This window comes from Notamacropus eugenii, chromosome 1 (genome assembly GCF_028372415.1).
Source record: "Notamacropus eugenii isolate mMacEug1 chromosome 1, mMacEug1.pri_v2, whole genome shotgun sequence".
Classification (NCBI taxonomy): domain Eukaryota; kingdom Metazoa; phylum Chordata; class Mammalia; order Diprotodontia; family Macropodidae; genus Notamacropus; species Notamacropus eugenii.
The window spans coordinates 563,692,127-563,707,824 of NC_092872.1; the positions used below are offsets into that span (position 1 = coordinate 563,692,127).

General features: G+C 37.1%; 1 protein-coding gene across 1 annotated transcript; it reads left to right on the top strand.

The window, feature by feature from the left end:
- Positions 1 to 1,283: 1,283 nt before the first annotated feature.
- TMEM18 (transmembrane protein 18) lies at positions 1,284 to 14,811 on the top strand. Its single transcript, XM_072634329.1, has 5 exons — positions 1,284 to 1,502; positions 6,565 to 6,685; positions 8,638 to 8,692; positions 13,686 to 13,779; positions 13,871 to 14,811. Exons 1-5 carry the CDS (start codon positions 1,452 to 1,454, stop codon positions 13,961 to 13,963), a joined length of 414 nt encoding a protein of 137 aa, XP_072490430.1. The 5' UTR covers positions 1,284 to 1,451; the 3' UTR covers positions 13,964 to 14,811.
- The last annotated feature ends 887 nt before the right edge of the window (positions 14,812 to 15,698 follow it).

Genomic DNA, 15,698 nt, shown 5'->3' on the forward strand with positions numbered 1-15,698 from the left:
GAAGTCCTTTAGTTTGTCTTTATATCACATTTACCCAACAGTACCTGGCATATAGTAGGCTACTAATAAAACTTGAATTGGACAGGGTGTACACACATGTACATATATATATGTATAATATATACGTATATATAGTTGTATATGTATATATACATATATATGTATATGTATATATAGATGTATACACATATACATAACTAAAAGTATCTATTTCTACCCATGTATCTATAATAGATGTATACACATATAACTAAAAGTATCTATTTCTACCCATGTATCTATAATAGATGTATACACATATAAATAACTAAAAGTATCTATTTCTATCCATACATCTATAATAGATGTATACACATATAACTAAAAGTATCTATTTCTACCCATGTATCTATAATAGATGTATACACATATAACTAAAAGTATCTATTTCTATCCATGTATCTATAATAGATGTATACACATATAACTAAAAGTATCTATTTCTATCCATACATCTATAATTTAAAGGACAGCAGGAGGACTTGGTTCAGGTTTTCTTAACCTGGTGGTCCATGGATAGGTTCCAGACGGTAATCTTTTAAACTGAAAAGAAAACATGTATATGTAAAGTGTGCGTGCGCGCGTGCGCATCGCACATCCAGATGGCTCTGGAGAAAAGTGAGGCTGGTGACCTCGCACAGCTGCGCGCGCACGCACGCACGGACACACGCGTGCGCACACACGCACGTACGCACGCACGCACACACACGCACGTACGCACGCACGCACACAATCTACCTAGCTATCTTTATTGCCAATCATCTCTACCTGAAATTTAACATTTCCTTCATTTAAAAACGTTGCTCAGGAGAGTGCCTAGGCTTTAACGGCCTCACCACAGGCTCTACTTAATCAATACACAAATCCAATTGCTTCCTTTTATCTTTCAATCCCAAATACAACAATCACCCACAAAAGATCCCAATAAGGAACATCGTATATAAAATTCTAAGCTTCAAACTATTTACGTTTCAGTTTATCCACAAGAATAGCATTTTGGGGGGGAGGAGAGGAAGGTAGGGGATCCACCGCCGCAGGCACTTTGCCCAACATAATAAGTAAGTTTAATTTATTTTACTCCTTTTGTTTTATTTATTATTAAATGCTTAATGAACGTGCGTTCCATGAAACAGAATAGATCGCGAAAAGCAGGGAAAGGAGAAACCCCATGATTTCCAAATTAAAAAGTAATGGACCGTTTCCGACGTCTCTCCAGAGTTGAAGCCCGACCTCTCCTCTCTCGCGAGACCTCCACCATCGCGCGCGTTAGAATGACGCTGGCTGGGCCCGGGAGGGGCGGGCGCGAAGGTGGGCAGGCCTCGGCCGTGGGGGATGTCGTAACGGCGGCCGGTGACGCGGCCGGCCGTGCTCCGCCCTCGGCGCTGCAGCCTTAGTTGCTCTTGGCTGAGAAGATGCAGCCGCGGTCCGAGCCCATTGAGATGGGATTCCAGCGGGTGATCACGGTCAGTCGGCCCTGGCCAGGCTTTGGGAAGGGTGGGGTGGGGTGGGGGTCGTGCCTTCTCCCCTTTCTGGCTCCCGGGGACGGGGGGGGGCTCCTGGAGCCTGAGGCGGGAGAAGCGGAGCCGCCTCCGAGGAAGGCGGGCGCCCCTCGCGATCGCCTGCCCGGGAATGGAGACACTGAGCCCCACGGCGGAGAACCTAGTGACTTGCCGAAGGTTCCGTGGAAAACCTGGTCTGAAAAGCCAGACTGGGCGCCTTCGATCCCCCTGAGCTCCGTTTCCCGTCTGACCAAGGACGGCCCTGGCTTTCGCTCTGGCTTTGGCTCTGTGCGTGGCCGAGCCACGCCTCCCTCTCCCCTGCTGGCCTGGGCTTTCCTTTAACCAGGAAGAAAACTAAGGGATTTAGGAGCCCGCCACTTGGAGCTGGTTTTGGAGAAGGGTATTTTGATGTTGGGAAAATTGCGTTTTTGTTTTGTTTTGTTTTGTTTTTTGGCCTTGCTGTATCCATCTGAGACTCAGTATCTTTAATGTAATAGGTGTTATTAAGAGAGGGTGGAATTTATCAGAACACTTGAATTAAAATTTGGGCTGTAGACCTTTGTGACTTTGGGAATATTACTTGGGATCTCGTAAGCCCCTTGACATCATGGACTGTTCTGTTGTTGTCTTTGTGACTACCAGCTACTTTGTATACAACCATAGTAATAATAAAACACTTGGTGAATGGAATGGAATCAGGACTTTAGAGACCCAGGTTGAATACCTTGCCACAGTGACACATATTAAGTGGCAGAGGCACGATTTGATCCCAGGTCCTGTGATTCCAAATCTAGCACTCTGTACACTGTATTATCAACTGACTTATACTCTAGGGCTCAGGCTTCCTCATCTGTTGAAGTGAGGGTTTTGTATTAGATGACCTTCAAAATCAATTCCATCACTAAATCAGTAAAGCTTTCCTATGAACCCTGAACTGGGGATCAAAAAACTGAACTTCCATGCCTGTCTCTTGACTAATTAAGTATGTGAGGTGCTTGGCCATTCTGGGCCTCACCCTTCTCTCAGTCAAAAAATTGACAAGTCAAGAAATCAAGTTCAAGGAGCATTTTGCTTAATAAATGCTGGCTAAGTGCTAGGCACTGTGCTAAGCCTTAGGGATACAAACAGAGGGGGAAAAGGTCCTACTTTCCAAACTCACAATCTAATGGAGGAAGATCGTATGTTACATACAAACAGGATAATACAGAATAAATTGGATTTGATCTCATAAGAATGACAGTAAGATTAAAGAGGATCTTTTGCAAATATTTTAGCTTGAGAGTTGAAGGAAGCCCAGAAAATCAGGCAGATGAGGGGAGAGTTTCAGGCATGGAGATGGCAATGAAAGTGCTCAGTCAGGAGATGGACTGCAAGGAGGCTGGTGTCTCTGAATTATAGAGTACTTGGAAGGGAATAAATTGTAAGAAGAATGGAAAAGTAGCAGTGGGGAGCAGCTTATGAAGGACTTTAAAGGTGTCCTAAAAGCCCTAGGGTCGTTTTAAAACTTTTGGGACTCCTTGTATTTGATCCCTGTGGGGTAACAAGGAACCCTTGGAATTTATTGAATTTGGGAATGACATTTCAAGACCTGCTTCTAGGAAGATCAATTTGTCAGGAGTCAGTTAGATAGACTGCAGTGGGGAGACACTTAAGGCACATAGACCAACCGGAAGGTTACTGTAGTATTCCAGACTGAGTACCTATACTGGTGTGTTGACAGTATCAGAAGAAACAAAGTATCATTTGTCATATATGTTAAGAAGATAGAATTGAAAGGACTTGGCAACTGATTGAATATCGGGGAGGGGTGAGTAAGAGTGAGGAGTTGAGGATGACACTTGGTCTTTGCAAGCCTAAGTGACAACAATATTTGTTGACTGGTGGTAATAGGAAAATTATGAAGAAGGGATGTTTTGGGAGAAATATAATAGTTCAGTTTTGAACAAGTTGAGTTTAAGATGTGTAGGAGCCATCCAGTCCAGAACGTTCAATCGGCGGTCAGAGATGCAAGAGAAAAGTTAGAGCTAGATAACAAGGTTGTGTCTGCTCTGTGCCAGGCGCAGTTCTAAGTCTCTGAGCTCAGGGATTCAATCAGGGCAGACAACGTACGTGTGTGTGTGTGTGTGTGTGTTGCTGGGTGAAAGACCCTTCCACATCAGTTCAAGTCAGCTCTTTCTCTGCAACTAATTACACAGTTAAGTGGGAGACTGAGAGTTTAAATGACTTTCCCAGGTTCACATTGAAAATATGTCATAAGTGGGACATGAACTCTGGTCTTCAGGACTTCAAGGATAGAATATATACATAATAAAAGAAAGATAATTTTAGGAGGGAGGGCACTAGCAACTATGGGAATCTGCCAAGCCTAGAGGCCTGTATTGGGCTACCCGAGTCTTTCTTACCTCACCTCCCGAGGTCTTCGGCTGGCCACGCCGGATGCACGTATGAGAGAAAGGACGTTCCAGAGTCAAACAGGGGTTGAGCTTTATTACAGGGTTTCGGTTACAAGTGCAGGGAATCTTCTTTCTTAGGAGGAAGAGGGGGAGATTTCCTAAGGAGGCTAAGCTTAAGGGATTGGAAGTAGAAGTACAAGCGGGGAGAGAGGGGGAGGGGAGAGAGAAAAGAAAAGAAGCGGAGCCCTACTTTTCTCTTTGGCTCCACACGTGCTAAGAGAGCTTTTAGGCTTCCTCAATCCTACTTAACCTTTAGCCACACAGTTTGCATCTCAATACCATGCTGTTAGGTAACTAGGTGTGCTCCAATCCAGGACGACCTCGAGGGCAGGGAGACTCCACCCATCAGGTATCTCCGGGGGAGAGGCGGAAATACCCGAGCTAGCCGAGCTAGCTCGGTCTGACCTTCTCGAACCCCCGCTGTTCATGGAGGGCCTCGTAAGACTCTAAGATTTAGAAGTCCCACTTTTACCTGCCCGAGACTGTCCACACGGAATTGAGCTTCCAGTCCCAACAGGAATCAGGAAAAACCTCATGAGCAGACTCTTGAATGAAACAAGGGATTCTAAGAAATGATGCAGGAGTGAGTTCATTCCAGGCCTGAACAGTCAGTGCAAAGGCATGAGACAGGAGATGGGACTGTCAGGTGTGAGGAATATTAGGGCCAGTTTGGCAGAATCAAAGACTGCAGGAAGTGGAGCAATGTAGAATAAGGATGGAATGGTAAGTTTGAGCCAGCTTGTGAAGAGCTGTGCCAGACTAGAGGATTTTATTTTTTTTATTCTAGAGGCAATGGGGAGTCATTAGAGTTTGCTGAGACATGAGCAAGTGACATATTCAGAACTGTGCTTTAGGAAAATCACTGGCAGCTGTATTCCCTGTGGATTGAGGGAAACAAAATAGAATACATTACAGTAGTCCTGATAGGAGATGAGGAGGGCATACAATACAGGTGCTGGCCACAAAAGTTGAGAGAAAGTAAAATGTCAGAGTTGTAGTAGAGATAGAAACCAAAAGATTTGACAGCTAAATGGTGGAGTGAAGAGTCAGAAATATTGAACCTGTGGATTTGGTTGACTGGAAAAATCCAGGCGTTTCTTCATCTATGAACTGGAAGAACTCCTCTCAGTACCTTCACGTTTGATTTTTTTACAGAGGTAAGTTTTGATTTAGCATTAGGAAAATGATCTTTCCTATTAGAAAAGAAATGTAATGGAATATGTCGAGCAATGGGTTCTCCTTTACTTGATATCTTCAAGCAAAGACTGTATGACCACCTTTATTGTAAAGAGGATTCAAAGTAAGATGCCATTTTGAATAATTGCTTTTGATGTCTCTTTTAATCCTTTGGTTCTGTGATGATATAACATTATATTGTATATTATAATATAATTAATAATCACCTAGTCCAAGACTGCTTAGTGTGGGGTTTAAAGCTTTTTAAAAACATTTTAAGAACTAAATTTTACTATAATTGATTTCCTTCTATTTTATGCATTTAAAAACATTATTCTGAGACCATTGTTCATAGGCTTAACCAATTTGCCAAAGAGATCCATGACATAAAATACCCCCAGTTTCCATTGTAACTGCCTCATTTTCCAGAAGAGCAAAGTGTGACTCAGAAAAGACTCCTATAATCCCTTAGTACTGTGGCCAGCACCTTGTTCACCAAAGTTTCTTCATCTGTCCAAACATTTAGTTTGTAAGGAAATTTCCTATTTTTATTAAAGGGCCTACTATTTTTCCAGTCAACCAAATTCACAGGTTCAGCATAATGGTATGTGAAAAGAACACTGAGTTTAAAATCTGGATACCTGAGTTCAAGTACTGGCTTTGTTACTAGGTAGCTTTATGAATTGGGGAAATTTACTTCAATTATCTGAGCCTAAGTTTCCCCATTTGTGAAATGAGGGTATTGGATGAGATGATGGCTAAGGGACTTGCACAGTCTAAAATATAGCCCAGTTCATACATACAAACCAGTGTTCTTTCTGTGGCATTGAATTTGCCTCTCTCTCAAAAATCTGATTGATAGAGGTACGTATAGTTAATTGTAATATGTTTAGCTCCACAATGTGAATGAATGACTGGAGAAGCATTAAATTAAATGTGTGAAGCACCAATAGAAAAGATATCTCTTACTCTTCTTAGTTTGCTTTATGACTTCTACCACCTCTCAAAATGATGTCCCATTTTTACTCTACATTAGTGTACATACTTTAGAGTAGGTTCCCCAGATTTTATGATCTTTCCTAAGGCACCCATCCTTTGAACCCTTAGTTCATTTTCTGTTATTTCCCCCTTATTTCTTTACTCCTTTTCTCAACTTTCTTCTCCCCTGCTTTTTATCTTGTTTGTTCTTCTTGAAATAGGAAGGTTCATGAGGCATTGCTAAATATCAGAGGCATTTACAAGTAAAATGGTTGTTCTCATAGTCTAAAGTAAAAGAAGTATTGCCGAAGTGAAGATTCTCAGGGTATTGTTCTGCATGAGGACTTGTAACTGGTCCATTAATACCTTATATTGATATGATGTTAATAAATTTATGATGTTTATTCCTTATATTATAGCATACTGACTGGTCTGAGCCATGGTTACTGGGACTTTTAGGCTTCCACATACTTTGCCTGTTGCTCACGTACCTTACTTTTCAACGATATCGACTTCAGATTGGGCATTTCCTGTGTTTGGGTGAGTGAAAAAACAGTACTTGGGGCTAAGCTATCTATATGAAATATTAGTTGCTTGCAGTTTCTACAGATATACTTGATGGTCCTCATCAAATTGGAAAGGTTTTAATTAGGAATCCAATAACCTATTGCATATTTGTCTTGTGAAGTCACCAGCCTAGGTGAATGTTGGAAAAATAAATGTATTGCCAGAGGGTTGGATACCATTTTTTCAGTCAGTATTTTACAAAGACCATCTACTGAGAAGGGGTAATGACAGTCTGCACTGGTGCAGAACAGTATCTACACTGACGAAATCTTAAATCATTTAAATATTGAAATAAGTACACTTTATGAAAATGTCCAGACCCACTTACCATATTTTTAGTATTAATTATAAATAAAATACTATAAGCCCAGTACCTTACACATAGTAGATACTTAACAAATCATTGTTGACTTGAGTTCAGTTTTTGTACATTATTCTTGTTGTACATTATATGTTGTTCATAAATGCTTTTTGGATAACAAATGAATAAGTCTTATAATTGAGTAGGCAGTGAATTGAACTGAGTGACTCTGGTTCAACAAGTATTTATTTTACCTAGTATCTTCCAAACTGTTACTAGAAATTGTACTAAACTTTGTTTTTTGCTGAAAGAAGAGAAACCGTTAAAAATATACTGTATTTCTGCTTCATGGAGTTTATAATCTCATTGGGTAGGCAAGCTATATGCTAGATACAAGCATCTTCCTTTGTATTCCTTTCTCATATGATTCTGTCTTCATTTTATTTCCATATGAAACGAAGGCAATTTTTGATCAAGAGTACAAATCTAATTATATATGAATTAAAATATTGAGACGCAATGTTGGTATACTGGAGAGAAACCTGGCTTTGGAGTTAGGAAGACTTAGTTTCAGTTCTCGCTAGCATTGTGGTGGTGGGCAAGTTCCCTAATCTCCCAGTACTCCTTGACAACTCTCTTAAGACCATTAATGCAGAGGAGTTTCATTTTAACATTGATGAAGGGAGTTTCCAAAGTGAAATTTCCTCACATAAACGTGAATTCCCTCCGCCAAATAGATAGCTAGAATGTTAGTGTTCAGTCAGGATAAAATAAAAACTATCAGTAGGATGATGATAGCTAATAATAATAGCTGGCCTTCATATAGTGCTTATTTACCAGGGCCTGTGCTAAGCACTTTATAATTATTATCTCAGACTTTACTGTTAAAGGTGCTTTAGGAGCCATGCACTTTGATCAGAGCAGTGTTGGGTAAGAAAGCTTGATTCTAGGTCTACCTGTGTCACCTTGAGGAAGTTATTGAACATCTTTGAATCCCAGTGCCTTTGTAAAATGAGGACATTGAACTAAATTATCTCTAAAGTCTCTGGTAGCACTAAATCTTTTATTCGTAAAAGTCCCATGTATGATGGCTAAGACTTGCCATATTTTACTTCTCTGTTTATGAGGCAGGTAGGTGACTCAGAGATTAGAGGTCTGGACTGAGAGTCAAAAAGATCTCAATTCAAATCTAGCCTCAGTAGGTGTGTAATCCTGGGCAAGTTATTTAACCTCAGTTTGCCTCAGATTCCCCAACTATAAAATGAGGATAATAACAGCACCTGCTTCATAGCATTGTTGAGCAAATCAAATGAGACGTTATTTGTAAGTGCTTAGTCCAGTGCCTAAGACATAGTAGGTGCTGTTTAGATGCTTTTATTCCCTCCTCTTCTTTGTTCCTTCTGAATACAGAATTAGTTCTGTAAGACTCGTGATACACTCAATTCCTTATTCTAGCATTTTTCTTTACGGTATTTGAAAGAGTTTAGGTTTTTAAAAAATAATTTTATAATAATACATGATTATATATGATATATAATGTAATACATAATATAATATATAATATTACAACAGTTATTCATTTCAATGTCACTTTTATTATGACTTGTTGTCTTTTTTTTTCCAGTGATTTTAGTCTATTCTGCTGAATATATCAATGAAGTAGCCGCTATGAATTGGAGGTAAAAATGATTTAAGTTTATATATTTTTGACATAGTACTTTATAACATATTCCTCAGATTTTCCTAAGTTAGAGTTCTAGGAGCTGTTTCCGAGATTTTTTTCGTTTTGTTGATGCTTTGGAGCAGAAATATCAAACTCACTGTCTTTGCCACAAGCAGACCAAAACTCCCTCCTGTGGCCTGAATCAGTTTGAAATATATTCAGGACATGTATAACAGTAAAAATGCAATACAGCATAGATAATGTTAACATGAGATTTTCTAAACCCCACTCCCACCCCACCCCTGCCCCTTTTCTATTTGAGTTTGACCCCATTACTTTGGGGTATCCAGCCTTGTTTTTGAGACTTGTTTTTTCCATCTGAACAGGAGCCTTTTATAATTTTATATTTTAACAAAACATAACTTTATATGTTATACATTAATTATAAAAATTTTATGATTCTTTACAGCTTCCTCCTTGGTACACTCGCTCCCTCTCTCTCCCTCTCTCCAAATGAAAGACTGAATTGTTTTGGAAATTGACAAGCCCATAAAAAACAGATTTCTCTACCAGCAGCATTTTCTTGTAATACGGATACCTTTGAGCAAAGTCCAAAACCTTTTCTGAGTTACATTACTAAGTTTTACGCAAATTATTGTAAAGCAGGCAAAAGAGAATAAAAAGAACTGAGAAATTATGGCTGCTTTGAGGAAATATGACATTAACAGGTTATAGGTGGAGAGTGTAACTTAATATTTGAAGGAATTTGAGAAATTACGAGGAACTGTAAGCATTTGGCTAAAATTAATGTTGGATCTGTGAAATGATTAATGAAATTTATTGCTTTAGAGTAATTAAACAGAAGAAAAAGTACCAGATAGTTCAGTAGTTAAAATAATAATTCATATTTATAAGATGCAATAAGGTTTATAAAATACTTTCCTTACAACAGTCCTATGAGACTAGCAATGGAAATATCACTTCCACTTTATAGATGAAGAAAGACACAGACGTATTCACAGTGATACTTATAGGATCACATAATGTGTATGTGTGTGTGTGTGTGTGTGTGTGTACATATAAGTCTTAAAAATAACTTTAGTAATACTTTTCTTACATTTGATAATCTTTTTCTTAAAATGATTAATGGAAAACATTAATAGTCAGCAGATATTGTTGAATTCCTACTATTACCCAACACTTCAGGAATACAGAAGCACAAGATAAAGTTTTGGCTTTCATCAAACTACAAGTATTTCTTAAGTGGAATTGGATTACTCTTGGATTGAGGAATAGAATCATCAGCAGCTGCTCGATGTCATTGCAGATAGAATTCTGAGCCTGAAGACAGAAAGCTTTGAGTTCAGATCCATCCTCAGACACTTATTAGTTTTTATAATCTGGACAAGTCACTTACCTGCATCTGTAAAATGGGGTTAATAATAACACTTACCTCCAGGGCTGTTATGAGGATCAAGTGAGTTAATCGTTTTAAAGTACTTAGGACTGTGCATGGTACAGGGTAAGTACTGTATAAAAGTTACTACTATTAGTTGGAGAAGGAAATGGCAAACCACTCCAGTGCCTTTGCCAATCAAGCCCTGGAAAGGGTCATAAAGAGTCAGAAAAGACTGAAAACTGCTTTACGTTATCAGTAGTAGTAGTAGTAATAGCAGTAGTAACTGTAGTGGTAGTATGTATATGTCAGAAGTTCCATGTAGTATGCGTTTGTGAAAATGTATAATGATTTTGATGATTTATGCTGTATTTATATTTTATAACAAATCAATTATATATAATATGACCTATACTTTATCATAAACATTAATATAATAAAAATATTAGAAAATAGTTAACTCTGTTATAAAGTATAAATGTGTAAACTGTATTCTTTAATGAATACATGATCAGAATCCATATTTTCCATCCAATGTGATTCTGTACTCTGTCCTCCCATAAGTCCAACACAGAGGATATACTTAATATAATGGATCTTTTAACAGTATGTAGTATCAATTAAGTACTTGAGCTAGTCAGCTATAATGCCTCATTTTTACTCTCTTACTAACCCAACTTCTTTTCTGAGTAGAATTTCTTGAATTTCTTTTCTATCATTCCTTGCTTAGGAGTTAGTACAACATTGACCTCTGTGGACCCTAAAGGCCTGCTGTGCAACTGTACATTCCCCTCCTTGGTTTACCTCCAATTTTTATTCTTTAGATATCATATGATGCCGTAACTTGTAGTTATACAGTTATCCCTTCTACATTGCTACTTTTCCCCATCACAGTTTCGATGTATTGTGGATTGGCATAAGAAATTAAATGAGAATTTTGGGGGAGTTCTGCAGAAGCTATAGATAATACAAAAAAGCCTGTAGATGACAAAGAAAAAGTTTAGAAACTCAAAAATGCATACAATATATTTATAGTATTGTATAATATCAACATGTTTTATCTTTTACTACCATAATAATTCAGTCTTCTTCTGTGGTATGAAGGGAGGGCCAAAAAATTTTATGTGAATTTTCCAGCTGTACCTGTAACCCTTGGTGTGTGGAAAGGATAACTGTATAGCATCACCAGAAGAAAATCAGTGTTAAACAATGAGCTTTTAATTTTTTTTCTAAAGGGAACAACTTGAGATTATCAGAATTGTTTTACAATTTCTCAAATGTTCCTCCCTATCTAATTATCCAACTACGTGTCCTAGTATGGACAATAGACATTATTCACACATTTGGTTTTCTTGTTTGAATCAATAAGCCAGTCTTTGTTGTGTGGTTACAGATCCCATTTAAGGTGCCCTGTTGTTGTTAGTCCTTCATTCTTGAAGGGAACCAATGACATCAGGAGGGTAATGTATTGACTTTAAAGTAAATTGGATTTAAGTGAGGCAATGCTGTGCCATTGTGAGTCCAATGGCAAGACATAGGTCAGGATGACTGATGATGGCCCCAGATGTACTGAGAGACCTTAGCCTTTTTTTTTTTTTAAGTTTATATATTTGTTTTTTTTTCTTTCTTTTTTAATTAATTTCTTTCTTTTTGGTTTTCAACATTCACTTCCATAAGATTTTGAGTTTCAGATTTTCTCTTTTACCCTCTTCCCATCCCAAGAAGGCACGTAATCTGGTATAGACTCTACATACACATTCATATTAAACATTTTCACATTAGTTATGTTCTAAAGAAGAATTAGAAACTCTGGGAGGAACCATGAGAAAGAAGAAACAAAACAGAGAGAGAGAGTGAACAGTATGCTTCAATCTGCATTCAGACTAATTCTTTTTCTGGTTATGGATAGCATTTTCCATCATGAGTCTTTTGGAGTTGTCTTAGCTCCTTGCATTGCTAAGAAGGACTAAGTCTATCAAAGTTAGTCATTGCACAGTATTGCTGTAACGGTACAATGTTGCCCTGGCTCTGCTCACTTCACTCAGCATCAGTTCATGTAAGTCAAGTAAGAACATGTGAGTTCATGTAAGGTTTTTCTGAAGTCCACCTGCTCATCATTTTTTATAGCACAGTAATATTCCATTACATTCATATACCACAGCTACTTCTGCCATTCCCCATTGAAAAGCATCCCCTCAATTTCTAATTCTTGGCTACCACAAAAAGAGCTGCTATAAATATTGTTGTATTTGTGGATCCTTTTCCCATTTTTATGATCTTTTTGGAATACGGACCCAGAAGTGGTATTGCTAGGTCAAACGGTATGCACAGTTTTATAGCCCTTTGAATATAGTTTCAAATCGCTCTCCTCAGTGGTTGGATCAGTTCACAGCTCCACCAACAATGCATTAGTGTTCCAGTTTTTCCACCTCTTCTCCAACATTTATCATTTTCCTGTTTTGTAGAACTTGGCCTTTTTAAACTAAGGGCTCTCCCAGGTCTCAATTTGTCTGAGGTAATATCTATTCAGTAATTGAGTAAAGGCTGGGTAAGAATTGAGTCAAAAGATGGCCTCGTTTGTCTTCACAGAACAATCATTCTACAAGGGGAAGACCCTCAGAGTTTCTCACCAGAACAGAAACCATTGCCATTTACACTCACTCTGAGCCATCAAAACTCAAACAATGAGGAAGTGAGACATGGGTTGGGATCTATTTTTGGCCATTCAGTGAGAGCCAGAATGATTAGGATTAAGGTTAGAATTAGGAGTTAGGGTTATGGTTAGGGAAAGGAAAACCATAGTCAGTTTCATTCTTTGTGAAGTTATTCAGTGCTCACTATGTCCAGCATGATCTTGATTCCTTTTTTTAAAGATAGTCTTCACGATATGGCAAGCATGAAATCTCTGAATAGACTACTAGTCAGTCTACATACCTTTCATTTCCTAGTCCTGAAACCTTATCTTCTAATATTTTATAACATCTTATAATATTTTCTTCTGTCCTCCTCATTTTCATCTTCACTTAGAAGGTACTAAGTGTATAAGTATGTGAGCATGTCAATATAGTGTAGGGAAATAGGGGGAAGAGAAAAGAATGAGCACGAGAACAGAAATAAACCAACTCTCCCTATTTGCACCTTCAAGAAGAAATCATGAAGTATGGATGATATGCATGTATATATAAGATGTGTAAGATACATGTATGTATGCATGTATAAGAAGCATACTTATTGATATGCCTTATTACAGGGTTCAGAATTTGAAGCTAGTAGTAACCTAAAGTAGTTTTTAAAAAGGATGGTTTTAATTAAGATCATTTTCTTAGGCTTGGTCTGGTGGTTTATTTTTCTTTTTTATAAGTGCCTGGCCTGTTTTACCAATCTTGTTTCATCTATTTTTCTTGCCTGTTAATTTCTGGATAACACAGTTCACCTGACTACCTTGATAAGGAGCCTAATACCAAAAGAAGATGAGAGGGGAAAAACTAGATCCAGAAATTGGTTTTATGATGTGGTAATAGACTAGCCCATATATATCTCTTTAGATGATTTTGATGTGTGTGTGTGAATTTAAGTTTTTTCAACTAACATTTTTTTTTAATTTTACATATAGGTCATTTTCCAAATACCAATATTTTGATTCAAGAGGGATGTTTATCTCCATGGTTTTTTCAGCACCGTTGCTGTTAAATGCTATGATCATTGTGGTAAGTCTATTACGAAATCATAAGGTTTAATTTTCTCTTTTAAAGTTTATTTTCAGTTATATGTAATACTCACACATATTTTGTTTTTTAGATTACATGGGTGCGTAAAACAGTGACTGTAATGACTGAGTTGAAGATCCTACAACAGAAAAGAAAAATACAAAGAGAAAAGAGGAAGAAATAAGAATAATGTAGATGAACTTTTAATTGGATTTTCTAACATATTTTAACAGTTATCTTTGCTTCAATATTTGCGTATCATGCAGTAGGATATATTGCACTGGTACCTTCAGTGGACTCATGATTTGAAGCAGCCATATAGTCTTTTAATTCAGTCTTCATTGTGATAGAGGAAAACATGCAATTCACTTATTTAATATGTCTTAATTTAATATCCAATGAGGCTATGTTTCCTTCAGTTCTAAAATTATATTTTTATGTTATTATTGTTGCAGTCTAAAATAACCTAAATGACTGTAATTTAATTTTTTTTTAGTGTTCCATCTGAACTATATCTGTATTTGTTTATTTAGAAATCTGTTCTGATTTTGTTGTTATGTACTGATCATTTGTGTCAGTGATGTTGCTTAGGATCCCTGCTGGCCACATGCTGACTTAGAAGAACCATGTATTAACCTTATCTATGTTCTATTATATTTTTTTTATTTTGTTAAATATTTGCCAATTACATTTTAACCTGGTTCAGGTGCACTTGGCAGTGTTATGAGTTGGCTGCAAGTTTGACACCTCTGATTTATGTGATATAACTTCCAAAGCATTAAATTTCTTAATGTTTAACATTAAATAATGATCTTTAACATAACTGGTAGAACATTGCTTGTTGACGGAATTAGCTTTGATGTAAATTCAATAGTGTTCTTGTCCAAAACAGACTTTAATATTTTAGGAAAATAATCTTAGTTTAATAGACTACTCTTTAAATTACAATCCCATATAATTTGTCCACAAAAGCTGTTTTTGTGTAAATTGTGTTGTCATCATGACCAAATAAAACCCATGAGATAGAATGAATTGTGGTGAAAGTTTTAAAATATTTATTTAAAAAATTTATACTTGAAAATACTGTAAAAAATATTTTTTTAATAAAGCAATTAATACAAGGTGTCCCAGAAATCTTCAGTATTAATGTACTAAGACTTTTGGGAACCTTATACAAGTAAACATACATCAGAAGATTCTAAGAATAGGATAATGATACGAGAACCCTCCATCTTCAAAGCCTTATATTTTCAGAAAATATTAGAAAATAATTCACCTAATATCTTTAAATGCAATGTTTAATCATCCACTTTTCTTTATAAAATTTAGGTTTGAATTTTCAGAATTTGGCTAGTCAGAAGCAGAACATCACTAATTTTATTTTTTAAGCCAGTATAGTGTAATGGACCCTGCTTTGTATTATCACTCATGAAATGACATACAAGTTCCATCTGAGTCTAAAGTTGTACTATTTATAGAAAGGATAATGAGAGATAGTTGTAGGGAGAAAGTATGAAAATACTTCAAAGGCAAAATGACAGAGAGTCATGTCATTAACAACAAGTAATAATAGCTAAAGTTGATATAGTGCCTACTATGTCTCAGATACTGTGCTAAGCACTTTTCACATTTTATCTCATTTCATCATCACGTCAACCTTGGCTGGTAGCTGCTATTATTACCCCCATTTTACAAATGAGGAATTTGAGGCAAACAAACAGAGGTTGAGGGATTTGCCCAGAGTTAATAGCTAGTAAGTACCTGAGGTTGGATTTGATCTTGAATCTTCCTAACTCCACCTGCCCATTTTTTTTTCTTTAAAATTTTTTTCCCTCCATTTTTTAAATAAAGTGATAGTTCTTCATGTTTTTTACATTGTGAAAAGAAGTTCATGTACTAGAAATAAAACAGATTTCTGA

Bases quoted from the DNA above. Each gene is read 5' to 3' on its own strand.
- TMEM18 (XM_072634329.1), top strand. From the start codon at position 1,452: ATGCAGCCGCGGTCCGAGCCCATTGAGATGGGATTCCAGCGGGTGATC. The intron at 1,503-6,564 runs GTCAGTCGGCCC...CTTATATTATAG, and splicing joins GATTCCAGCGGGTGATCACG to CATACTGACTGGTCTGAGCC. The intron at 13,780-13,870 runs GTAAGTCTATTA...TTTGTTTTTTAG, and splicing joins TAAATGCTATGATCATTGTG to ATTACATGGGTGCGTAAAAC.